The sequence below is a fragment of the Cygnus olor genome, chromosome 15 (assembly GCF_009769625.2).
Source record: "Cygnus olor isolate bCygOlo1 chromosome 15, bCygOlo1.pri.v2, whole genome shotgun sequence".
Lineage (NCBI taxonomy): Eukaryota > Metazoa > Chordata > Aves > Anseriformes > Anatidae > Cygnus > Cygnus olor.
This window is the reverse complement of record NC_049183.1, coordinates 10,721,473-10,746,349: the sequence shown is the minus strand read 5'-3', so window position 1 is coordinate 10,746,349 and position 24,877 is coordinate 10,721,473. Positions and strand designations below refer to the sequence as shown.

At 40.4% G+C, this 24,877-nt stretch overlaps 2 protein-coding genes across 9 annotated transcripts in view; one reads left to right on the top strand and one right to left on the bottom strand.

Moving 5' to 3' along the window:
• Positions 1-12,073, bottom strand: part of LOC121078773 (transformation/transcription domain associated protein) — a 92,256-nt gene extending 80,183 nt beyond the window's left edge. For 2 of the 7 annotated variants that reach the window (XR_005824734.1, XM_040575301.1), the window contains exons 1-14: positions 11,662-11,751; positions 11,129-11,204; positions 10,633-10,783; positions 10,229-10,278; positions 6,368-6,478; positions 5,751-5,855; positions 4,939-5,022; positions 4,141-4,197; positions 3,634-3,759; positions 3,225-3,302; positions 2,914-3,002; positions 1,892-1,988; positions 1,389-1,527; positions 84-162 (exon numbers count right to left, since the gene is read on the bottom strand). Coding sequence is in view for 6 of the 7 variants with exons in the window: in XM_040575301.1 (XP_040431235.1) it covers positions 84-162; positions 1,389-1,527; positions 1,892-1,988; positions 2,914-3,002; positions 3,225-3,302; positions 3,634-3,759; positions 4,141-4,197; positions 4,939-5,022; positions 5,751-5,855; positions 6,368-6,478; positions 10,229-10,278; positions 10,633-10,732 (1,115 nt within the window). In the remaining variant the exon portion in view is untranslated. Of the gene's footprint in view, positions 1-83; positions 163-1,388; positions 1,528-1,891; positions 1,989-2,913; positions 3,003-3,224; positions 3,303-3,633; positions 3,760-4,140; positions 4,198-4,938; positions 5,023-5,750; positions 5,856-6,367; positions 6,479-10,228; positions 10,279-10,632; positions 10,784-11,128; positions 11,205-11,478; positions 11,565-11,661; positions 11,770-12,011 lie in introns of those variants that run through there. The other 5 variants (XM_040575300.1, XM_040575302.1, XM_040575299.1 and 2 more) reach the window with 4 other exon arrangements.
• A 108-nt stretch (positions 12,074-12,181) lies between these two features.
• Positions 12,182-23,018, top strand: TMEM130 (transmembrane protein 130). Of its 2 annotated transcripts, none has more exons than XR_005824735.1 (8): positions 12,182-12,367; positions 14,599-14,889; positions 16,667-16,835; positions 17,503-17,672; positions 18,291-18,375; positions 20,376-20,578; positions 21,599-21,755; positions 22,450-22,606. XR_005824735.1 is itself a non-coding variant. In XM_040575303.1 (8 exons), the coding sequence occupies exons 1-8, from the start codon at positions 12,295-12,297 to the stop codon at positions 22,624-22,626; spliced, it is 1,281 nt and encodes a 426-aa protein (XP_040431237.1). In that variant the 5' UTR covers positions 12,237-12,294; the 3' UTR covers positions 22,627-23,018. The 2 variants fall into 2 exon arrangements, 1 of the variants encoding a protein (XP_040431237.1); XM_040575303.1 differs by having other exon boundaries at positions 12,237-12,367; positions 21,643-21,755; positions 22,450-23,018.
• The last annotated feature ends 1,859 nt before the right edge of the window (positions 23,019-24,877 follow it).

Genomic DNA, 24,877 nt, shown 5'->3' with positions numbered 1-24,877 from the left:
ACATAGTACTAAGTATCAACTAATCTTGAAAGAAAACAGCTCTGGCGGGCACTCAGGAAGATATTCCAACCTTTCTGTCATACCTCAGTGTCTCTCGGGCAGTATATCCAGAGCCAATTAGTATAGATTCATCAAAGAGCTTGTCCATACATGGAATAAATTCTATAATATTAAAAAAAAAAGAAAAAGAAAATGAAGGCTATACATAATGATTAGCAAAAAAAAAAAATCTAAATAAATTAGTTAAGCATTAATCCACTTATCCTCGATATTTAAACCAAAGTCAGAAAGTTTCACTATAAAATTTATCCCTGGAGCTTACAAGAGACAGCTTCATTTGCAAGCAAACTTTCAACTAGCCTCTGGTAACTCTACTGACTCCTTGAGTTAACTTTACAGTATGTAATCAAAGCAACGGCACTAATACAGTAAAAACAGTTACAGGTGGGAAAAAAAAAATGCTTCCATTAATTTCAACTTTACAGAATTTTTTAAACATAACTAACAAGTTATTGCCAAGGATGAGTTTGGACAACACTGTCCAATGCAACTCTGTTTTGTGGGGCATCTACCACATAAGCTCTATCCCAAATATGAGAAAGAATATATGCATCTTGGGATACAAGGAACAAAGGAGAGATAACAGTAACAAGTTCAAATGAAAAAGCAAGATCAAAGAAGCATTTTCTTTCTTTCTAAATACGGAACTCAAAAAGTTAATTAGGAAAGTCTACCCTAAAGGCAGATGATGGCAATGAAAGGAAGGGTTGATTGCTCCCACCTTCAAATAACACAAGCTAAAATTTATTAACAAATAAGCAAAAACTCAAAGAGAAAGAGGGGCACTCAGCAACCTTTATTCTTCCGATTTCCAAATGATATTCTAGATAAAAATTCAGCATTTTCTGAATGAAATTTGAAACGGCCTACAAATCACTGAGGTCCACTTAAATGAAAGAGATAACATGGTAGGCTTTGCTTTTACGAGAATGTTACGTTCTGCAAAAATACAGGGGGAAGAGAAAAGGAGAGCATCAGCATTGTTTGGGCCGCAGGGAAAGAGATCTGAAAGACTCAGAGTGGAAGGCACAAATAAGCAATGGGAATAAAGAAAGACTTTAGATGCAAAGACAATTCATTATTTTACAAGGCAACCACCACAGCACTCATGTCATGAGATTAATTTCAGTTATAGCTGACCAGTAATACTGTGGAGGAAAGAGACGGATCAAAAAGTTGCTTGGCAGAGAGGGGGAAAGAAAGAAAGAAAAAAAGCAAAAAGGCAAAACAGTCCAAAACAAATAGTATGCAGTGTACCTCTTAAATACACAGAAATGATTGAAATCTTTCCAGTTTATAAATACATTATAAAAAAAAGTAACACGTACGGCTCCTCAAATCTGTTGTTAAAATGTGCTTAGCAGCAATCAGAAGCTCCTTCCGGAGGTGGGCTGTTTCTGCTGGACAATTGGAGAGTAACTGCAACATTCCTTTTACCATTTGCTGAGAGTATTTAGCCACTAATTCCTATTAAAAAAATGAGAATACAATTATTATGACATTCTACTTTAAAGCTCTGCTTTACATTTGCAAAACAGCATTCAATTAAAATTCACTGACTTCTCTTTAGGAAGATTACTGATAAAAATAAAACGCAGTAAATGCAGTAGCCATTCCATAAGTGCTTGAGGGAGGTACCACAACATTTTCACTTTGCATTCACATAAGAATACTTCTGAAAGGAGAGCCAAGTAAAGCCCTGTGGTCCTACTTGCTACTCATTTGCTCTCCTCTCCAACTCCTGATGCACTGCAGCCATTCTAGTAGACTTTCCACCATATAGTAACCAGAGATCTGTTGCAATAAGAGTAATAACAAAAATACAGCCTACCTGGTAAATTCTTATGATGTAAGCCAAAAAAGACAATGTTTTAATTTGAGCAGCGATAAAATCAGCGTACAATTCCTTGTTATAAAGTTTATGTTGCCTGAAATGAAATTGAACAGTAGTTAACTATTCTTTTCCTCCTCTTTAATACCTTCATCCAGAAAATTCACAGAAGTATCAAATTACATCATCTTAAACAGAGGTTTCTGCCTCGTAAGGAAATAAATTCATCATGGGAGAGCCCAACCCTCTGCCATTCAAATTCCCAACATTTTATGCTCTAAGTAGAAAGGCACAGCCCTGAGGCAACAATGCAATTTTCAACTCCCTACAGAAAACCAAGCTAATACGTTGGCATCAAACAGTTGGCTCCCTTCCCCTAGCTGGGGCCATTTTTTCTCCAAGCAACATTCCCTCCCACAGACTTGTTTGTCTCTCGAGTTTCTCGAGTGGTTTTTTCAACCACTTATTCAGATCATCTGGGAAGATAGGGAAAGACAGAGGTATTACTCTTGCTGCACTTCTCAGCACCACTTGCTGCTCCTTAGAAACATCTGTCTATAAAGCAGGTAGAACAGCGGCCAGATACCTGCAATATCACAAAGCTTCACCCAAGCTAGGCTTGGAAGCACAAAACTGTATCACCAGTGGCTCCTAAAGATAAACAACTACAAAGTCCTAGCTAACATGATCACCATTGCATACTATCTGTGGTAATACAGACTTCTGTCAGAAACTCTGTTAAAAAAACTCACTGTCAATTAAGAAATTGGGATCTACTGCACTACTGCATATATTTTTAGTGACATATGATGGAAATATTCAAATTTGCCAATTATTTCAACTTTAGAAGTGTTATCATAGGATAATTTTATGTCAAATAATCATAGTGCATTTGAACTAAAAAGTAGCTAAGACTAGAAGCAAAAAATAAAAGGTTTGAGACAAAAATATTTTGGGCAATCTTGAATGGCAGGTTAAGAAGTTCATTCCATATATCATCAAAATAATACTAAAATGCTTACCTGGCTTGAGCTGAAACTTGTATTATAATAGTGTTCATAATCAAGGGCACAAATTCAGCTACCACATTGTGAATGTTCAGTTTGTAGAGCTTTAAAAAAAAAGTATTAGAGAAATTTACAACTCACAATTGTGTTCAACATATTTGAGAGCTAATCAGAGAAAATGAAGAAATCTCAATGGATTATTATTACACCATATTTTAATCTTGAAAATAAGATAGTTATTTTAAATAATATGCCAGCCAGCAAAAGTTAGATGAACAATTCAGTAGTAAAAAGTATTTGTATGCAAAATACTGTACTATACTAACCTGATACATAAGAACAACAATAATAGGTAGCTCAGCCAAGACCTTTAGAGATAAAGATCCTCTGGGTATTATAGAATGCTGAAAAGAGAATACATGTTTTATGAACAATTCAATTATTAATTCAAAAAAGTGTTTCAAACATTTTTAAGGAATTGCTCATTTTAGTAACACTATATTTAGAGATAATGTTTAAGGAGCACAAAGCCAGCCAGTATATACATTAAATAAAAATTCCTTTAATTATGGTTGCATAGCAAATACCTGAAGAGCTTCAATTAGCTTCTGCAAATAAACCTTGATAAGAGAAACAAACAAACTAAAATCAAGCCTATTGCATTTATCTGCTCTCACGACTTGGGGTGTTGTGATACATACAATCTCATAGTTAAAATACAGTTAGAATACTCACTGTTCTTGTTTCACTGTCTTCTCTCTCTGGGTTCACTTTCACCACAATTGTTGTGATCATGCCAACCATTTCAGGAGGAGGCACAGTGTTCTCTGGAATCACCTGAGGATTCTCAAAATACCGATTCTACAAGCAAACAAAGTGCAGAAGAAAATATAATAATGCTAGTTATAGTCAAAAGGCCATTCATCTCATTAGAATTCTCATCAGAATTAGTATTTGGGTTTCTTTAAAGGGCTATACGTGCAGCCAACAGATGAATATTTTATTACATAAACATACCTCCGTTTTCTCACTCTATTAATACTGTGCTACAAATAGAAGGTTTTTCAGTTCAAAGTCTAAATTTCTCCATTTTATGAAGTATTTCTGTTAAACATTTTTCTTAAGACTACACTAACCGTATTACTAGACACAAAAGTAATTATGTTCATATCTTCAGAGGTAAAATTAAGACAAAAATTAGCTTAAAGACTATAGCAAGGGCAATTTAGGAAATAAGCTCACCACTACTTTTGGAAGTTCCTTGTAAATCTGCTTCACAAAGTCCAAAAAATGATGGATCTAGGAAGGAAACATTTGGTTTACCATACAGACACAAATGCACATTTTTGAATCTCTGTATTAGCGGTACAAATAAATAAAGTCTTTAGCCACTATTGGAGTGCACTTTTCACAATAGTAAAAGGGATTCTGAAAGTGTTCTCCAGGTGTTTATTCTGTTCCACCATTATTAATTTGAAATGCACTTGGAAAGAAACAGATTTAACTATCACTTCAACGTTGTTCCAGTACAGTATCAATAGGAATAACTGCTTTAAAACAACTAAGTCTTCCTACGAGAAAATGAAAGAGAGAAAGCAGCAGAAGAAAAATGCAAACTTTCAAATACTTCTCCACAAGTCACAGGAGCAACACAAGTATGGACAGAAAAGGAGAAAAAAGGCAATTTTCCTTTTCCAGGCTTTTCCTTTCACCATCTTTCACAAACTAAAAGGGAACCAATTCTCTTCACTTCTGAGGATATTTTATTCTTTTTGGAAGTTCTCCTAAGTCTAACCATATTGCCCATAAACACTTGAAGCAAAAAGAACTAAGCTTTAACAGTTTGTTTTTTTTTCTCAGGGGTGCTAGAACTGTGCAATCATCTTCTAAGAATTACTTTAAGGTAATTTCTTTTTCCTAATATGTGATTACAAGAGGTCAGCCAATATAAAATGACAGCAGAAATAAACAAACAAACCCATACATAATTCCAAAAAGAGCACAAGAGTAAGCTCTGTATCACTAAGATTTACAACTTACTTCTTGAGTGATTGCTGGTCTGAACTGTTTGTGCAATTCAATAATTATTCTTAGGCAAATCAATACATTTTCTTCATTCTCTGTCTGAAAAAAAAATAGAATTTTTATTGAGTATACTGTTGCATTCTTCAACTACTCCAAGACAACTTCAAAACCCCGTAAAAGCATACTTAGCTGCGCAACTTGTAAGTGCTCCATTGATATGAATTTACATAAGCAAGATGCCTTTCATCTGATATAGCTTTACCTTGCATCCTCTATGTATGGATATAAGTAAATGAAACTGATCCCTACCCGCCAAAAAAAAAAGTTTCAAGCACTCTATACCGTCAGACCTGATTACACGCCCCACAGACAGAAAAACGTGAATGGGGCTATTTATGCACAGAGACACCTCCACGTTATTTGTTGTGGGCTTCAAATGACAATGTTTTCAATTCCAAGCAAGAAGCAGAACAAAATCTCTAGAAAAAGGTACTTGAATTTATATAAGCTAAGCAAGAAAAGTGCTTCTGAATGAAATATTGTCTAAAGTGATAAAGAACAGTTCCCTGCATCAATAAGAGACAGGTAAGAATAAAACAGAAAAAAATAATAATGAGCGTGAAGAAATCCTGTAGCTAGTAAGACATCACACTGGTGAAGCCTATATAGAGTGCCTTTCCACTCTTGCTGCAGAAGCACAGCCAACATACCTACTTAAAAACCTACACCCTGCAATTTTTGGAGATGAAGAAAGAGGAACAACTTTCTAGAAAACTGAAACAGTTTTAAAAGAATATACATATACACACACAAGTAAGAATAAATACCTCTAGAAATCTAAACATCACAGACAGTATATTTTTGGTATGAAGACGAAGGTGTTCATTTGTTGGTATTCTGTGAATTATTTCAAGCACTAACTTTCGGAGTTGCTGTAAAAAATAACAAAGATAAAAGCCCTTTCGACTTTAATACCTCAGTGCGTTTAAAAAGAAAAAAGACATTTTACTTCACACAGACATACACTTACACACAAACACAATGCTTCCTATTATCCATGTATATGAGTAAGTCAAATTTAACAAATTTACCACTAAAAATGCAAGCTGCCAGACTTTAAGGAACAGATTTGTAAGTATTTAATGACAGATTCAATTATTGCCTTTCATTCCACAGTGAAGTCAGTAATTTGTAACAACAGTTTTTCAGTGAAAAAGTCAATTCTATCGCATTGGTTTTTTTCTTTGTTCTTAGAAGCCTGTTTGCAAAGTTTATGTAACTTACTCAGAAATTGGACTTTTTCAATTTCACTCCTAATGACAGATCTATTTTCAAGAATAAAGTGTATGCAGAAATCAGTTCATTATATTAATCAAGTACTTCACTGAACAAGTAGTCTACTGCACACATTGCAAAAAGCTAACAGATGCTCTGCAAAGTTTACCTGTGCTGGCTTCTCCTGCAGAAACTGAACTTCTCCATCCTGCAGAAAGGTGAGAAACCTGGGGATGATGTGTTCCAGGAATGTAGAATATTGAGGGGATGATGTCACATTCTAATCAAAAACAAAACAAAAACGGGAAGATGACAAAATGGGAATACTACATATTCACAGACTGTATCAAGTTACGTTCAAAGCCACTAGTGAACATTATCTGTGACTTTTTAACAGATTTAGTGCTGAGCCGCTAGAGTTAGCACTATTACTGAAGCAAACAGAAGCAAACAGAAATTAATCACTTCTCCAATCCCAACACCGTACTGTGAGTTTCTCTATTTTAAGGCACCTCAATAGAAAAATAAAAAATGCATAATGTGCAGCTACTGTAAATGAAATAAAACCAACAACCATGCTTATACAACAAGAAAGACTCACACGCACACTCACGTTTCATTACCCTAGGATTCCCAAGACTTCTCAGACACTGCCAAACCGAGATTTTACTTATTTCTGACAATGTGTACACACACACACCATCCAAACTAAGCATTACTTTCCATTGTGAAAATGATCTTACACTACTGTTTACTTGCTGGAAAGTCAGAAGAAATACTGGATGAACAAGCTTCCTCCATCTGCAATGCTGCCTTAAATCTAATTTGGACATCTTGAGGTTTATTTGCGAACTCATCTGCAGTTTACATATGTGCTGTAAGGCAACTCTCTGAAGTATCTAAGATACGGAAGCATACTGGTCTGTTTAATAAAGGTAGAGATAAGAACACAGCTTGCTTTTGAAAATCTGTACAGTTATTTCAGGGTTTTATTCACATCATTTTTTGTATAGTATAAAAGCTTTTATAGGTTTCCATTATTATTCTCTGCTTACTGTATGATTTCAAAACGTGCAATTGTAAATTGTGTTACACCAGGCGCTGTGCAAAGATAGTCTTGGGTTTTTTTTTTTCAACTGAAGGGTTTTCAAGAAAGCAGAAAGATATCCTAAGAATGGCACAAAAACATTTTAAACGCAAGACAGTATATTATCAATACCAGATCAGCCCTTATCTTCTCTTTAACTCAAAGGTCTTCCCAAGAAAGTCTGGCTGCATCTTTTCCTCCTCCATTTACCCTATAGTTTCTCCAATTTTGACAGCTCCCTCCTACCCTCCCCAGCTTTATGCCATAAGAACATATCTACTTTGGAAGAACAAGAAATAATGCAAGTCTTGCCACATGCCAGGAAAGTGGTTCACAAACCGATTCAAAGAAAAGCATAAACCCACAAAAACAGCTTGTATTTCTGAAAACATCTTCCCAATATCTTCGTTGAACATCAGAAAGAAGAAAATTAGCAGCATTCTTGATACCTCTGAATTTCTGCTCTAAACCATACAAGAAACTCAGAAGTCTCACTATTCTAATCAAGTTCAGAATTCTACTGCTGGCACAAAACAGCAGCAGCAGCAATGGAGGCTGATTCTGAAAGTTTTCTTCCTCCAGAACAGACTGGAAAGACAGTGAGTACACTCTTCTTTCCCAATTTGGGATCCAGAAGCTCTGTGAAGAAGTGGAGAAGTTCCCCTCAAACAAATCATTTCTGACAAACAAGGTTCAAAATTACCAATTGTTTCCATCCAGAAACTGGTTCAGAAGAGCAATATCCTCTGTTATCCCAGAGCAACACCCTTACAAATTGCCCGACAGCTGCCAGTGTCAAGCAGTTAACACTACGGTGAAGCACCTCAGTTTAAAATCTCACTTCAAGAAGTCCTCCCTACTCATCAATTCACATTCAGTTCTACCCCAGCTAGAGAGACGTCCTGATTCATAACAGCCAATAGGACTTGAACGCTGCGACAAACAGCAAAGAGCTAAGAAGTGAAAAATAAAATCTGCTGAAATTTATAGCTATTGGAAGCTGAACTAGACAATAGAGAAGAGTTGACATGGAGACTATGGACATAGAAGGTTAAAGCAAACCATCTAACATAACATGCAACAATAACATCCATACCCTTCAAATTTAAAAAATTGGGAGGAGAGAAAAAAAAAAAACAAAACCAGTATCAGTGGTTCCTCTTGTACCCTTAAGTATTTTTCGATAAACAGAAGAGCAGTTCAGCCTGGAGAACAGAAGGCTCTGCGGAGACCTCACAGTGACTCTCCAACACCTAAAGGAGGCCTGCAGGAAAGCTGGGGAGGGACTGTCAGGGAGTGTAGTGACACTACAAGGGGGAATAGCTTTAAACTAAAAAAAGGGGAGATTTAGATTTGACTTGAGGAAGAAATTCTTCACTCAGAAAGTGGCAAGGCACTGGAACAGGCTACCCAGAGAAGCTGTGGATACCCCATCCCTGGAGGCGTTCAAGGCCAGGCTGGATGGGCTTTGGGCAACCTGATCTGGTGGGAGGTGTCCCTGCCCATAGCAGGGAGTTGGAACCAGATGGTCATTAACGTCCCTCCCAACCCAAACCATCCTTTGATTCCATGAACTGTACTTCACCATAAGTCAATTCACCATCTTTTTATATACGATCCCACTACAAAAATCAAGCAAGTTCCAAGAGAAGAAAGCTACTCTATTTTGAACATTATCAAAACAAGTATTGAACAAGTCCTTTCTTAATGAATACAAGAGCAAGGAGAATCAACTAAGCTTTCAGATTCTAAACACATCACTAAACTAAGCTGTTGAAAACTATTATTTTACCCAGGCATCTAATTAAGCCGACCTGCCACCTATGAAACAAACACATACGAAAATTCCACAAGGATATTTCTAGTCACTTTAGTCAGTGTTAAGCTCTGCTCAAACTGTGTGCATACAGATGTAAAACTGTCACAGACATCTACTTATTCACTTACAAACACTAAGGATTAAGCCTTTTAATTTTATTTTTAGCTTTAATAATACAGTCACATTAGCTCTAATTGTATTCCACTACATTAACCTAAACAAAACAATTCATTGGACAGGAAATTCCATTGATAACTCATAAACAACTGAAATTTGCACAGCTTTGCACATCCAGCACGTGCATGATTTAACCTTGCATAAAGCTTACTTAAAAAGATCTGAAGACATTACACAGCACTGGAATGGGTACTTCTGTGTTCTTACCGCAGACTAAGCAAGATCACATCAAATAAAGCAGGTAAGAACAGAGTATATTATAGAAATAGCTTTTTTTTTTTTTTTAAAACAGCAACATAACTAAAAACTTAGATAAAGGGAGAATTACAGTTATTCTAAGATCTTGCATTTATTTGTTCTACAAAACAAGTTCTCTATAACTTCAGAAAGGCAAGTAGTAGCTAAGTATTCAATGACAGTATAATTTTACTAACACATGGTTGGTTTAACTTGTTTCTGGATTTTTTTTTTCTGCTGCTCATCTGAACTTGATGGTCTATCACCAAGCAAAAGATGTCACTGGAGTCACCTCCACTCCAGATCTCGGACTCTGCATCTGATAAATCCCCCTTACTTCTTTACTATGGAATTATTGAGAGGAGTCACAGAGGACCCTCTGCTTCAGGAGGATAAAATATATGTTCAAAATAAAAGAAAGAAAATTTCAAATACAAAGATTTCTGATCATACAACAAAACAGAAAAAAATATCACCTTTATTTAAATGGTTATTGAATAAAGATTAGAGAATAAAAGCTCTCTAAATTCAAATACTGTAGCTCTCCAATAACCTGGATAGCTGCTAAATACATCTGTAACATACACTACGTATAATATAAATCTTAAGTCTCAAGATACATGATCTTTTAACCATATAACATCAGAAATCGAAGTGACATACTGACAAGAAGCACTGACATTCTGGAAGGGTTTTTTGTTTTTAATTACCTCAAAATTTTCGCTGACTTCTTGCATCATTTTCAATTTGGTTTCATCAGCTGGAAATGGAAATTCAAGCAAAAAAAGTTAAGCATAAGCTAAATAATGAAATAAAACACCAGGTTTATTGATGAAAGAAGCAGTCAGATCTTATCAGTTTAGCTATCACCGCCAAATTATAAGGCACACAATTCTCACAAACACCCCTCTCATACACCTGTCCACACACACGACTCACTCTCTCTTTGGCTCAAGCAAATATTGCTCATCATTTTGCTTCTTCAAAAATTAAAAGTTTTAACAAAACTTAAACGGAATTCAGCACACTTTTATCAATTGCGTAAACAATGCCGTGATGCTTATGAAACAAACTACCAAAGAACTGTATCTTACAATACAAAAAAACATCTTACGTGTATTGACATCTGTGAGAGCAGCCACAAACTGAAGGTATTTTTTCATCAAAGTGGTTTGGTCCACCACTGTAGGCCCTTGTGCTGAAACAAATGCCATCTTGGAGGAGGAGGGAGCAGCTTCCAGCACATAAAATCAAGATCAACACACCTACAAATACACGTATTTGTTAGTTTATATACCTGTTTAATAGCAGCTATTGTATTACCGAAACCCCTTCTTTTGATGCATCGAAGTGGACGCATCTTTTTCTAAAAGACATAGCGGACATCTCTTCATGTTCATAAACACAATGCCCACCATTTACATCACTCGAGATCACAGGAAGGTACTTTTGAAGAGCCAAGGTTACTTGGTTCTTGGCATCTGCTGAAACGTCAATGCATTTTGCTGCTCCCAAGAGCAGCAGCAGACCCCTGGGTGCTCCCAGCACACCTGTCACCTCGCCTCCTGACCCAGCCACATCCCAAACCTACAGCCACCCTTGGGACGCACCTCAGCAGGACTCACTTCCAGAGGCGCCAAAAGTCGCCCCGCCATCTCCAGCTGCCTTTCTCGCTGGGGAGGGAACCTGAAAGCAAATTTCACTTGAGAGGCCGGACACCCCGCTGCCCACCTCAGCACCCCCTAGCACCTCCCCTACCCACCCCACGGCAGCCGAGCCCCCTCCGCAGCACCTCAGAGCACCCCCATCCCCTCCACCACCCCCTGGAGCCCCCCCTTCACCTTCCGCGCCTCAGGGCCGGCCGCCCCATCCCCACCACGGGCACCCCACGAAGAGGGATGCCCGCAAGTCCACATCCCCCCGGCCGCAACCCCCGGCCCCAAACCCTCGCGGCTCCCACCCGAGGCCTCCGCGCGCGGTGCTGCCAGGGATCCGGCCCCCTCCTCCTCCTCCTCCTCCCCGCGCCGCTCGGGGCCCGCCCCACCGGCCGTGCCGCTCCGGGGCTCGCCTCCCACCGCTCCCCTCCAACCCCCCGCCGGCCCCGGGGCCCCGCCGCGGCCCTGCCACCCCGAGCGCTCCTCACCCCGGCCCCGGCCGCCTCCTTTGTTGCTGCCGGAGGCCGGCGGCAGAGCACGGGCGCAGCGGAAGCTCGGGGCCCAGTTCCGGCCGCCTCCTCCCGCTGCCCGCCTCCCTCACAGCCTCCCCCGGCCTGGGGCGGAGCGGGGAGGCCCGGCCTCCGGGCCCGACCCCCCAGCCTGAGGGGGGAGACATGTCGCTGCCCCTCGGCCCTCAGGGCGAGGAGCTGTCCCCCTGAGGAGGCTCTGGGGGTGAAGCAGCCCAGGGGGAGCAGAGTAACATCAAAAAATTTGAGCCAGGTGTCAGAGCTCCGGAGGCTCTTCTGGCTCTCTCCTGCGGCTCTGAGGAGCGATTTACCGTTAATTATTAATTAATCCACTGTCAGCCCCTAAGTTAAACACACGCTCTTCCCCCTTTCCAGCCCACCTCCTCCACAGACGGGGGGCGTTTGTGCCTCCCACCCCTGCTTGTTAACATCCCGCCCGTCACAGCCCCGCCGCAGGAACTGCCCCCGGGGGAGGCTGCGGGGGGAGCGGACAGACACACAGGCAGGCGGAGGCGTCGCAGTACCGCCGGCAGCCTCGGGGGCAGCGCCTCGGCCCCACAGCGCGGCGAGCCTCTAGCCACCTCCACCCCGAGCATGCTGCGGGTGAGCGGCCCCGTCCTGCTGGTGCTGGGGGTGGCGGTGCTGGGCCGTGCCGTCCCGGCGGCAGGTAAGGGGCCGCCGCTACCGAGAGGAACCGGGAGGGGTTTGGGGGCGTGAGGCTGTGGGGACGGTGACAGCGACCGGCAGGGGATGGCGCCTCCTCAGGAGCTGCCACCCTGGTGCTTGTGGAGAGGCTGGGGCCGCCCGGGCTGAGGGGTGCGCTGCCCGAGCTAAAAGCTCTGAAATTATTTCTGTTCCCTGCGCTGGCAGCCGAGCAGCCTCTGGATTTCACACGGGCAGCCTCCTGACAGGGAGGGGGAAAGGTAGAAGGAAGCCCAGCAGAGGACGAGGTGATGCCGTGCTCTGCTGGTGGCTCGCTGGGTGACCTTGGGTTAGCCGCTTAATCTCCAGCTGCTGCAATCACTGGGCTTCAAGGTGGCCCAAGCACCGTGATAACAACCTCCAAGGAGAAGTGCCAGATAAGCATGAGGCAGCTGACTTTTTTTTTTTTTTTTTTTCCCCCCAAGTATTGCTGAAATGAAGTGGAAGGTAGCCTGAATCTTCTAGAGACCTGAAATGTCTCAGCACCGGCTTTCATCAAATCACACATGTTTCTCTATGAACTCAAAAAAAACTGAACTCAGGGCAGATCCTTGTGTTGTGAAATGGGAGCAGAGGACTTCTTGTTTGGACACTAATGTGAAAATTACTTTCCGCAGTTCTTTTCCAGATTTGTCCAGCACCTGTGATCTGTGGAATAAAATGGGGATGCTAATAGGATGCTTTGGGTTTCTTTTCATACCACCCCAACCCAACTGGTGCAGGAAAGGCAGTGCAGGGGTTAGCTGACCTCAGTGCTCCCCCCCGCCTAAAAAGAAGAAAAAACAAACAAAAAAGCAGTACAGGCAATGGGTGAATAAGTGCAACTAATGAAGCTCGAAGATCCAGTCCCCTGTGAGCAATCTGGTAGCTGCTGAAGGTGAGGGGCAGGAACCCCAGCCCCAAAGCTGCACTGCTCTGCCCAGCATTGCCCCCTTGCTCACCACAAGAGAGGCAGGCAGAGCAGGGGCACAGGGTGGGAACAGGGGCAAACCACCGCATCCTGTCCCCAGCTCAGCCCTAACTCACAGCTTGCAGTGTTTTATTTTGCTTTAACACATGCAGGTCATTTAATCTTGTTGCACTGCTACTTTTTAACCCACAGAAGTACAAAAATGCTTTCCCAGTGCTGAAACCTGGAGATAGGTATGAAAACTGAATGTATCCACATATTTCCACAATACCTAAGTTCACCTGCCTCTGCCCCCTGAAGTAGCTGTAAGAGCTGAAGTAGCTTGTGTAATGCAGCAGGGAAGGTGAGGGTGAGCGATCCAGAGCAGCAGGGTGGGTCAGTGTCACAGGTCCTGTGCCTTGCTGCTTCCAGTCTGGGAAATCGAGAAGTGAGAAAATTTGTTTTTTAGCACTTACAGCTTTCAATACTGAAGTTTTGTTTACATTGGGATTTTTGGCCCTTTCCTTGATGGGGAAATCAGTGGTGGATCATAAAGAAGCACCTGGTCCTGAGGTTTTTCCATTAGTTAGGAGTAAGGTGGGGGGAGACCTGTGGGTCAATACAGCAGGCAGAAGGAAACTGGGAGATGAAATCTTATCTGGGTTTGAAAGTTCATGTTTTTCAAAGTTTTGCTGAGTGAGAGATTTCTTAAGGCTAGCTGGTAACTTTAGTTTTCCGTAGCCACAGAGGACTCTTCTATGTCCTCACCTTTGACTTCCTTACTCTGCTCCTCACTAACATTGCAGAAATCAAAAAGATGTGAAAGGGATATTATTGAAAAGTTCTGCTTTCACCTTCACTTGCATTTGTGCTTGTAACAAGGTGAGTTGTGTTTAATTAGAAATTAATTGGAACAACAAAAATTAGAGCTGAGCCTGACCTTCTTTCAATAACTGGAAGTTCAGTGACTGCGTTGTTAGATCATTACTGCACCTTCAGACAGAGCCCAGCTCTGCCCATAAAAAAACTCATCAAAGTTTTGGTGATCTAATCCAAGGCTCCTTTCTGTTACTGACACTTCTAGGACCCATTCTAACAGTTTGTTTAACGTTTGAACGTATATATATGTCCAACTGTTTCTGTTCCAGGCTGTTGAATGGCAAAAAAAAAAAAAAAAAGATGGTGAAGTCTTAGCTTAGTGCTGTTGTGAGTCACGCACCTACTGCTGGCTAATTAAAATGTGTACTGCATGTTATTTATTTATTTACAACAAGTTTTGTTTTGCTTTTCCCTCCTCCTTTCCACAGAGGAGTATGGTCTGGAAATAACCAACAATGGTCCCATCACAACGGGAGCTCAAGCCACTGTTCACGCCACTCTAAAGATTAAGAACAACAGCCTTGCATCAGACTCATATCACTTTAACTGGATTTATGCTCCTCTGATTCTGATAGAGAAATCTGAGCGGCAGTTGAACTCCGTGATTAATGTGACTGGTGAATTTCCTGGGACTTTTCCTGTGTCTGTCTGGGTCACTCACAGAAACTGTTGGTTATGTCGGCCAGTTGCTAGAAATGTCACTGTGCTTCAGATCACAGGTAAAATAGCTTAACAACTTCCACATCTTCAGGGATTCAGTACACATCAGCATTGCTGCTGCCTTTACTAGCATCAAAAAAAGCAAAGCCAGACGTAAATGTGGCTTCTTCCAACAGCGTTTGATTTGTGTGGCCCTTTACTGAAAGGTGGTTTTGAACAGGCTCTGTACTGACTGGGCCTTGCTGTTGTCTACCTACATCCAGGCAGCAAGTGTGATCCTGCCTGTGTTTTCCTGCTTCTAATATGTAGGGAGACCAAGCTAGAAACCAGATACTTCAGTAGCTGCAGTTCACACATCAGCGTTGTTCACTGATGTCCAGACTTCCAAAACAAAACTTCCTATATTTTCTTTCAACGTTCCAACTGAATCATATTGAAATTGGATGTGAAGCCATGGCTGCATTTCCAAATATCGCAATGTGCAATTTCAGCATATTGGGAATATTCATAACCATAAAACACAGATTTCTTTTTTAGTTTTGTGTGGTTTTGACAAATCGACCAATGGTGCAGCACAGTTAGCCTAATCTCTGATGCAGGGATTGACGTGAAGTATCACCTGAATGCTTCCTACCACCCCCTTGATTCAGGGACTAGCAACCATGTCCCTTCAACCACATGTCCTACTGCTCTATTTAGACCCTCCAAAATAGACCCAGCTGCGAGCTGAAGGACGTGTGAGGACAAAAGAGCTAACCATAGGGCACAGCTGAAGTTTTGGGGAATAGCTATTGAGATTTTCCTTTGAGAAACACCAAGCTTAATGGATAAGCCTTTTTAAAAGGATACATGGCATCTTTTCTTGCTTCAGAATTGCTGTCTTGCTGAACATTTACTTATTCCTTTCCCTCTTTACACTTATATTCTCATGTCTTAAGCAAACGGGATAGAAGCTTTCTATAGCTATGGAAGGTAAGACCCCATTTTACCTTTCTGCCTTCCCTGAACAAAAGCACCCGCAAATGCCCAAGGAGGTTGCCAATAACTAATACAAATTACAACTCCAGTGAGTTCTGCATTATCAGCCCTATTCTTATTCGCGCATCAACTGGAGAACAGTTAACCAATTTTAATTAATTTTTAACAGGGTAAGAGTCTGTTACTGGTAATTAATATCCCATTAACTTTTATAATGATCTGATTAAGTATATCATCAGGATACCTCTTTATTCATAGGTTAGAAAGAGTTTGGTTTTGTTTTTTAATCAACTTTTGCTAGTCCTTGGAAACAAACACAGGCATAGGATATCTGGCAGACATGAAAATCTAAATTTTATCCTTTCTATATTCACAATGTGTAGCGGATCTGTTGTTCATAGTAATAAAAATTTAATTCCTGGGGAAGTAACTAAAACTTTAAGAACAAACAAAACCAATAAAGGATACACACACACACAAAACGAACATGAAGGAAGTGCATACACAAAACAGTTTGATTCTGAATCCCTTTTTCTAAACACTTGACGTTAATCCCAGTTCTTTTAAAATCAATAGTAAACATTGTTATTGATCTCAATCAGTCCAGGATTCTTCCTCTCAGTCCTACTAGAAGCTTCACATTGACCCTTTGTATAACCTTGAGTAAGTCAATTAATCTCCCAGCATTGCTAACACATGTAATGAGACTGAATAACACATTCAAAATACACTTACTTGTCTGGACTGGGGCACAGAAAACCTATGCGATGTATTTCAAATACCATTTTAACACTCACATAGAGCACACTATGAAAATTATATACACTGTCATTCTTTCTCTACGTTATTTTTCTGCAGAATTTATCACAGGGAATCTTACCATCGCGCAGATAGAAGACAGTAGATTTATCAGGCACGGTTCTAGCTCCTCCACGGGTGCTGTGACCCGGATTTCTTTCTGTCTTCATGACCCAAGTGACTACTTCAAGTCAGCATCATTTGTCTACAACTGGGATTTTGGAGATGGGTAGGTGTGGTTACTTTGCTTGCTTTAATGACTATTCAAGATGCCTCTGATTCAGCTGCTCATCTAGAAAGAAATCCTGATTAAATCATAGGACAAAGCATGCGCCTTTAGCCATTGGTACACCCTTAAGCCACTTTGCAGCAGGGAGGAAGAAGGATGTTCAGTTATTTTCTTCCTTTTGAGTACAAATGTATGTCCAATGCAAATGAGTATGCAAACAGAAATGTAAGATTTAGTTTTTGAATACTACATTTTTTTCTCTTCCTTTCTTTATTATTTTTTAAAATCTTTATCTTTTCCTCTTAGTGTTTCAGTTAGCCTATAGTCCACCTGTTATAAAGGTAGCTTTCATCTTTCACTATTTGTATTCCATTCTGTGAATTCCTTTAGCACTATCCTTAATTTCATTGATTAAAAGTGTGTAAATACACTGTGGGTCTGATACTGATGTGGTTTTATCGGTTTTACACCAATGTAACGCTGCAGGTGTTAATCCTCATAAAGGAGAATTAATCCGTGATCGTAAAGGAGAATTAGAATCACAGCTGAATGTAGCACTGGCTATTAAAATAATTTAACACTTACCACATTTAAACTTTAAATCAGAAATGTGCAAGTACTTGATAAAAACCAATTTTGATTCTATATCTTTTCACACTGCATGCAGAGTTTATCAGATTACCAAGGAACCCTTTGTCTACTGCAACTACTCCACCATGGGGAATCGCACAGTATATCTGAAAGTCATAGCTGAATGGGAGCAAATTGGAAGCATCATACATGAAAAAGAAACCATGCAGAAAACTGGTGATTTTACCACTGCTCTGGAGCTGTTAGGTAACAATAAAGCATTTTATTCAGAACAGGATTTACTGTATATATAATGATACAATCTAGGTGGTGGGTTTGTAATGCAATACAACTTGGGCGTTGTTTTTCAGTGTGAAGAGTTTTCATTGCAAAATAGACTTTGTGCTGTTCTAGTTCACAAAAAATATAAAATCTGTTTCTTTTTAATTTATCAAAAGTTTCACTGTCTTCTGTTAACGTCTTACATACAGTTAGAACATAAAATAATTTGTTTATAGTAATTTATGGAGGATTTGTGTAATTTATGCTGACTATCCCTAAAAAATAAATTAGCTAAAACGAGCATTAGGAAAGTTTCTTTGATTTGATCAGCTTCCGGAGTAAATGAACTCATATTAAAAAAAATTAAAGGATTAATGAAGTAGTTGATTATAGCCTAAAAAAAAAAATAAATCACAAAACATTCAGAAAACTTACAACAACTCTACTGACAGGTTTCTTTTTTTGGGTGTGATGGAGGTATTATTATTTGTGTGCATGATGCAGCTAAAATCTGCATAGTCTATGAAATCAAACCATCCATGGAAATCCAGCGAATTTCAAGTTTACATATCAAGTGTGATGTGCTTTCTTTCTTCCTCTCAGATGCTGTTAAAAGCATTAATGTAGTGGGCTCCAGAGAGACTCATGTAATGGAAAACTTGAGTTTATCTCTTCATATCAATGGCACGTAAGTAACAAACACTTCTTTCCCCAGAACACATTATCTAAGTTTTTTTTCCTCTGCTGTTTCCTTAAAAGTCAGTTGCACCCCACAGAACTATTTAAAAAAAAAAAAAAGTTTCCTTTGAAGAAAATACTGTTGAATATTGCTTTTCCTTGACTTAAAGTACTGTGAACTCTAAGAGCCTGACAGAGCCCCCAGCTTTACAGAGAAGTAGAATGTTAAAATGTACACCTCCTCAGCAAATCCTCATAGGTAAATGAGGATCTTTACATCGTTGTAAACAGAATGTTAAAAGAGAATGAGACAGAGAAAGCTAGTGGAAAAAAATGACATTTTAAAATTCCCTTTTGAATTTTTCTCCTTGACCAATTTCCCCATCACTAAATTAAACTGTATTCAGAGTCCTGTTGAATAGCAGCAGTTTTTAGCATGTGGGAGTGATGGGTTTGGGGAATAAGTTTGGCAAAGTAAAGGTTGCCACAAGATGAATGAGACAGAGAGGCTCAAAGCAGCGAGGGAAGTTTTTTTAAAAAACAAACAAACAAACAACAACAAAACTTTTCCTGTATAAGGAAAAGAGAAATGTCACTGTGTGAATGTGATGCAGTGGGAAAAAGCCAACTTGGGGAACTAATTATTTACTTCTGTAGGAAGGCAGGAGAGCCGTGAGCACCCTGATTCTAGCACGAGCTCTCTCAAGCTGCAATATTTAGAACGTGAGGGAGTTTTTCATATAGCAGAAGCATTTCAAATACCATTGAAGCACTCAGGAAAGCTCCTTCAGCGTAAAAAAAAAATATAAACACGATTGCAGAAGTCACTTATTCTCCAGAAGAGTGACCCTTATTTGTTCTGCTTTAGGAAGCTTTTTGCCCTAATAGTGGATTTTCAAAACAAATCCAAAAAGAGCAGGGCTGTTAGGAGGGACGTAGGACAGAGGGAGCAGCACCCAGAGCAGTCATTTGTCAAAGACACAAATAGTACTGATACACAAAGCAGCACAGTTTGCATTCAGAAAGTGAACTGCACATTGACGGTACTGGAAACTGGAGATGGCATACAAGTAAATATGAACAACTAAAAATTATTACAGGCAAACCTGAGATCCCTAAAAGTGGGCTTGGCTCTAGGATGGGCAATGCTTGCCAGACCTAACCTCTAGCAGTGGGGTGACTGCTGTGATAGGAGTTGGTCACAGAAAATCAGTAACAAAGGTTTGAGAGACGTGATCAGAAACAAAGCTAGAAAATGAGCTAAACACAGAAACATGCTGCTTTCTTTAGCAGAGAATATCCTGAGCAGATAAGGAACAAAATGCTAATGGGGTAAAGAAAAGCTCTGTCTGTTGTCAGAATCAAAGTCCATAGTGTGTAAGGAGAGTCCAGGCAGAATCAGTTGGAGCAAGGATCTGAAAATGTAAATAAATGGCATCAGCTAGACACAATGAGAAGACATACACCCATAAAGTGCACCTAGATCATTTGACAGCAACTAAAAAGCTCTTTGTTATTGTACGGGAATAACGTAGTCCTTGTAATTTATTTAACTTTCCTAACTGTTAGTCTGTTGTACTCAGCTTACGCTTTTTTGTTTTGTTTTGTTAAATCAGAAGCCTTGGGTGTACTTCAGTAGCACAAACTGATCTCCATTGTGAAAAGAACAAAGAAAACCAACCTATACTCCCTTGGAAGGGGAGGGGGGGAGGAAGATTGCTTTTGTCTCTATTAGAGCAGGACCGTGGGTTTTTCTACACAGTGGCCTGCCTATGACCCACACAGGTATCTAGCTCTCAGCTGAAAGGCTTGTTGTTTGTAGAAGCATCACAAAGACCTTTTTCAATTGACAAATGCTATGAACATAGCGATTGTGTTGTTAATTACTTCTCTATTTGTAGTTAGTGTAACAACTTTGAAAATAATGAAGTTAATCTATTTTATCCAAGTGATTCATCAGCTCCTAACTGGAAATTTTGCAGCTTTTAATTTCTTTTTATGTCATTTCAGCCCACCGCTGTCGTTATGCTGGCTTATAAAGTCCGAGTGCATTCCACTGGAAGGTGAAAAATGCCATCTGGTGGTGATTAATGGCTCCTGCTACAATCTCAGCCATACCTTCAGCGATGCCGGGCAGTACTGCCTCAGTGTCCGAGTGGAGAATGGCGTGACGATGCTGCAGACCTACCATGAAATAAAAGTGTGGCCAACAGGTGAGCTGCAGCCAGTCTGAGCAGCACAGAGATTCCCAATTGTCTGGGAATCTGACAGTCTCTAACACATCAGGGATTAACTGGCCTGCAGATGAGGTTTCTGGAAACTAGTATGGATCCCCCAAAACATTGGGAACATGAAGAGAAAGGAAACCCTATAATGTGCCTGCTGTATTTGCTCTGAGCTTCTTGTATCCTGCTGAACCCTTAGTCACAAGAGCATCGTGAAGCTAACGAGTTCCCTGGGAAGACTGACTTACTTAAATTACATATTTTTCAGTTTAAATGGTCTCTTGCTCTTGTAGTTAGGATAACTGGGAAAACATGCGTCTGTACCACTGCTTTAATTAAGCAGTCTAAATTCTTCTTTTAGTATTTTTTTTTTTCGTTATTAAGGGTAGATTTTTCTACATCTCCTTTTCATTACATGTTTCTGTTCCCCCAGCCAGAAGTCCCTGCTGGCTCCCCCATGCCTGTTTGCACCCCTCTCGGGTCCCTGAGTCAGCTGAGAAAGTGGTTAGGTAGCCAAATAAAGAGTACCTGACCAGGTGACAGCTGGACTGTGATAACGAACAGTTATACCATCCCACTGTGGGCCAGCACTTCTGTACGTACAGGGCAGCTAACATCAGAAGGCACTGGTGTGCATTCAGGGCTAGGAGGCAAAAATCCTCTTTGCTGGAGGCTGCCAGCTGCTGTGAAAACAATGCTGATCAAGGTTTCTTCCCATCCACTTGGGGTATCGCAGAGGTTCAGACACCCTTGACAGTTAGGGCTAACATATCTAGCTCAGGTCTTTGTTTTTTTTAGGCTGTTTAAACAAAAAGAAAGCAGGGAAAAATAAAAAGAATGACCCTTACAATCCTGTATTCCTACTTCTGTGACTTCAGAAAGACCTGTAGTGAGCTGGTCTGAAAAATCTGTTCCTGCATCTGTTCTGATGCACCCGTGGCCTTTGTTCTAAGAACATGAAAAGCTCTTCTAAAACATCTTTTTCTTCTCACTGTTACCTCTTCTCAGTGTATTATATCACTCCAGGAATGTCCCCTTGTGCTCTTTCCCAGGGATCCAGCCAGCTTTCTTTGTCCTGCTCTGCGTCGCTCTGGTTTCGGTGATGGTAGGACTGGTGCTGTACACGACCTTTCGAAGTAACACACAACAGAAAGACCTCGTGGAGGTACTCAGTTACTCTTACTTTGAGCTGAGATAGTAACTAGATACCTCTCAGCCATGCCCTTTCTTTCATCCCCAAGCAAACGGAGCGGGGAGGGAGCATTTCCCTGGTATCTGTCTGACTTGGCAAACATTTTAAGCAACAGGCATGCTTCTACCTTGGGGAGAAATAAAAACAATACAAGCTACCAGGGCTGTTTTGGGTAGTTAATGATCCCAAGTACTTGCTTGCACTGAAGTATGCCTTCCAGAGGATCTATCAAGCGGTTACATGGAAGAAAGCAGAGAGGGGATAACAAGAAAGGTTGGGTATATTTCCTTAAAGTGGCACTAAATGGGGACCTAACATTAGTATGTGACCTTCACCTCCCCAGTGCCCTTCCATCTCCCTGGTATAGCTTGTTACATTATCATATTTATAATAAACATGAGCTCCTAAATTAAAGATAGCTTTCCTGGCCTTTTGGAAAATACTTAATACATTTTACATTATGCGACAGTATGCATGATACACCTCTAGGGGGACTGCTGTGAGCCACGTGTCCAGCTGGTATAAGTCAGAAATCTGTTTAAAGTTGGTTGATAAATGAAACTGGTTGAGGACCAGGTACTATTTCTGGTCCAAGGTATTCTTGCTGGTCTCAGTTGAGCAGGTAAGACTGGAATTAAAAGTGATCTCTTCAATGTTCCTTTTCCAGGTAGCTGACTTTGACTTTTCTCCACTGTCTGATAAAAACCTGTCTTCTCATTCGGAGCCAGGCTGTGGCCAAATATGTTGCAGATCATGTTTTCTTCAGTCATCTCAAGAAACTGCCAGGGAGAGTCATGAACTTCTACTTTCTTTTTACAAGCCAGTCAAAATGTACACAGTGTGAAGAACACAATTGCACTTTGGTTACACTAACTCCAAGTTTAACTTTCTCACTTATGGTGAGTTACAAGCCCAGTGCTGCATGAATGATTTATTTTTGCCAATGTGATGAGGTTAACCACTTTGCTAAGTCCAGCACTTGAGTGATTCATTGTGTGATCCAAAAAAGAGCCTGAAACACAGTAAAAATAGCTTTGTATTTTTAAATTATACGGGTGTATACATTTACAGCTGTAAAAGCATTTTATTCTTATGAAAAATTATTTTATGTGCAGGTTTGCTAAACTCACTACCTCTTATAATTTCTCTGTTCCTTTTGCTGTCTATTTCAAAGAAGAAAATGTTTAAAACAAACATACCTCTCTTTCTTATGCCATAAAAATATTACTGGAAACGCAAGTTATCCAAAAGGCTGCTGAATATACATTTGTTCTAAAAGAGAACTGACTCATCCAGGTTGGGAAAGGGTTTAGCCTAGGTGCTTCCAATGAAGCAGGCTCTCTAATTATGTTGTGTTTTTTTCCTCCATCTTAAAGGAGTCCTTTTTTAAGTTAACGAGATGCTGTGGGACTGCAGTGGCTGCTGACCTGCTCATGGAGAGCTAGCTGCTCACAGGGCTCCTGGGAGATGGCAGCACCTGCTGTGAAAGCTTCCCCATCTCCAACACATCCATGCAGTAGTGCACCACTCCAATCTGTTTAAGTAGTGTTATTTTCAGAACATTCATTCTTCTTTTCTTCCTTACGTTACTATCCAGCTAGTCACCAAAGCTCCACTTTAAAAAATGCAATAACCAGTAGCTCAAAGCTGCTCAGCAAAACAAAGTCAATTTATAGTCAACGTTCAAGGCTGTATAAACTTCTTGCTTGATAAAGACTATCTTCCATGATCAGCTTCCTCCTCAGCCAGCTTTTGCCTCCTGCTATGAAGTATTTCAGAGTACCCTGGAGGCTTTCATGCAGAACTGCATTTGGGGCCATTTCTTTTCTTAAACAGGACACTTACATTTTCCCCACCTCTGAGTTAAAGCCTATGGGCATTGTGGTCTTGGGGTTTTTCACGTATGTCATAATTTCTCAGGTGCACTGAATGGGAGGGGATTTACCATTAGATTTCAGGGTTCTTATTTCACACATCCAACTTCTACATTTCCTTAGAGAAAGCCAGAGTCTCAGTTTGTCTGTGAATAGAATTATATAACCTCTGAAGGGCTTTACTAATTAATACATGCAAAATGGTTTAAGATTATCTAAAATAAGTGATCCAGTAAATCCAAGCTTTTGTCAAAAAAAAGTTCTTTCCAGGGCAGAGCTCATTTTGGCTTTGGTTTTATAAGAGAAGATGTATTTATAAGTGAACTTGTCGATTAGGAGTGGTGTCCTTTGTGTTCCTTCTCAGTGCCCCAGTGTCAAGCTCTTATCTTCAGTCATATTCAGTCACTGTTAAGAATGTGCCTCTCCTTCGGCTAGCAAAGAAGCTATTGTTCTCAGAAGCTTCAGTTTTATTGCTTATTCCTGAGATACCAGCCACCTGAGCCACTGCCAAAGGTACGTGACTTGTTCCGGGACATCAGTATGTCTGTGAATGGCTACACAGTCCTTGGACACTGGAAATACCAGATTTTCAATATGAAAAACACAACTCGGAGTGACAGTGCCTCTAGACAGACTGCACAGTGACTCTCTGTACTAGTTTGGGCTTTTTTTTTTTTCTTAATTAAGTTTGTGACAGATGTGTGACACTTCCTAGGATAATACACCTGAAAAACAACCCCTTGGCACCCTAAAGGATCTATAAGAAGTCCTTCCTTCTCCATATTTCACTCCCAGAAAGGCACTAAGTATGAGACAGCAAAGACTGCCAGTTGTAGGTACCTGAAATGCAGGTAACTTTGGATGGAGGATGAGGATACCCAAAGGTACACGCTCTGCCCAATTTACCATTCATACCTAACTTATTCAAAGGGTCTCATGTGGTGTTAGACTACATGCAGCACTTTGTCGTTTTTTTTTTGGTCTATGTGCTCTCCCCGTTATGTCTGAGTTATGGCTGATTGTGCCAAACCTCCCATCATCCCAACCCCAGTCAAAAAACAATGGACATGAGTTGGTGATATGGCAGGTAAAAGACAGGCCTAAGAAAATCCTCAATTTCTTATTGAGGAAAACAGAGAAAACACCCTTCTGAAGAACATTGGCTTGACCAAAGGATGGCAAAGGAGTCAAACTATTCAGAAGAGCAGAAAAGATAAAGGG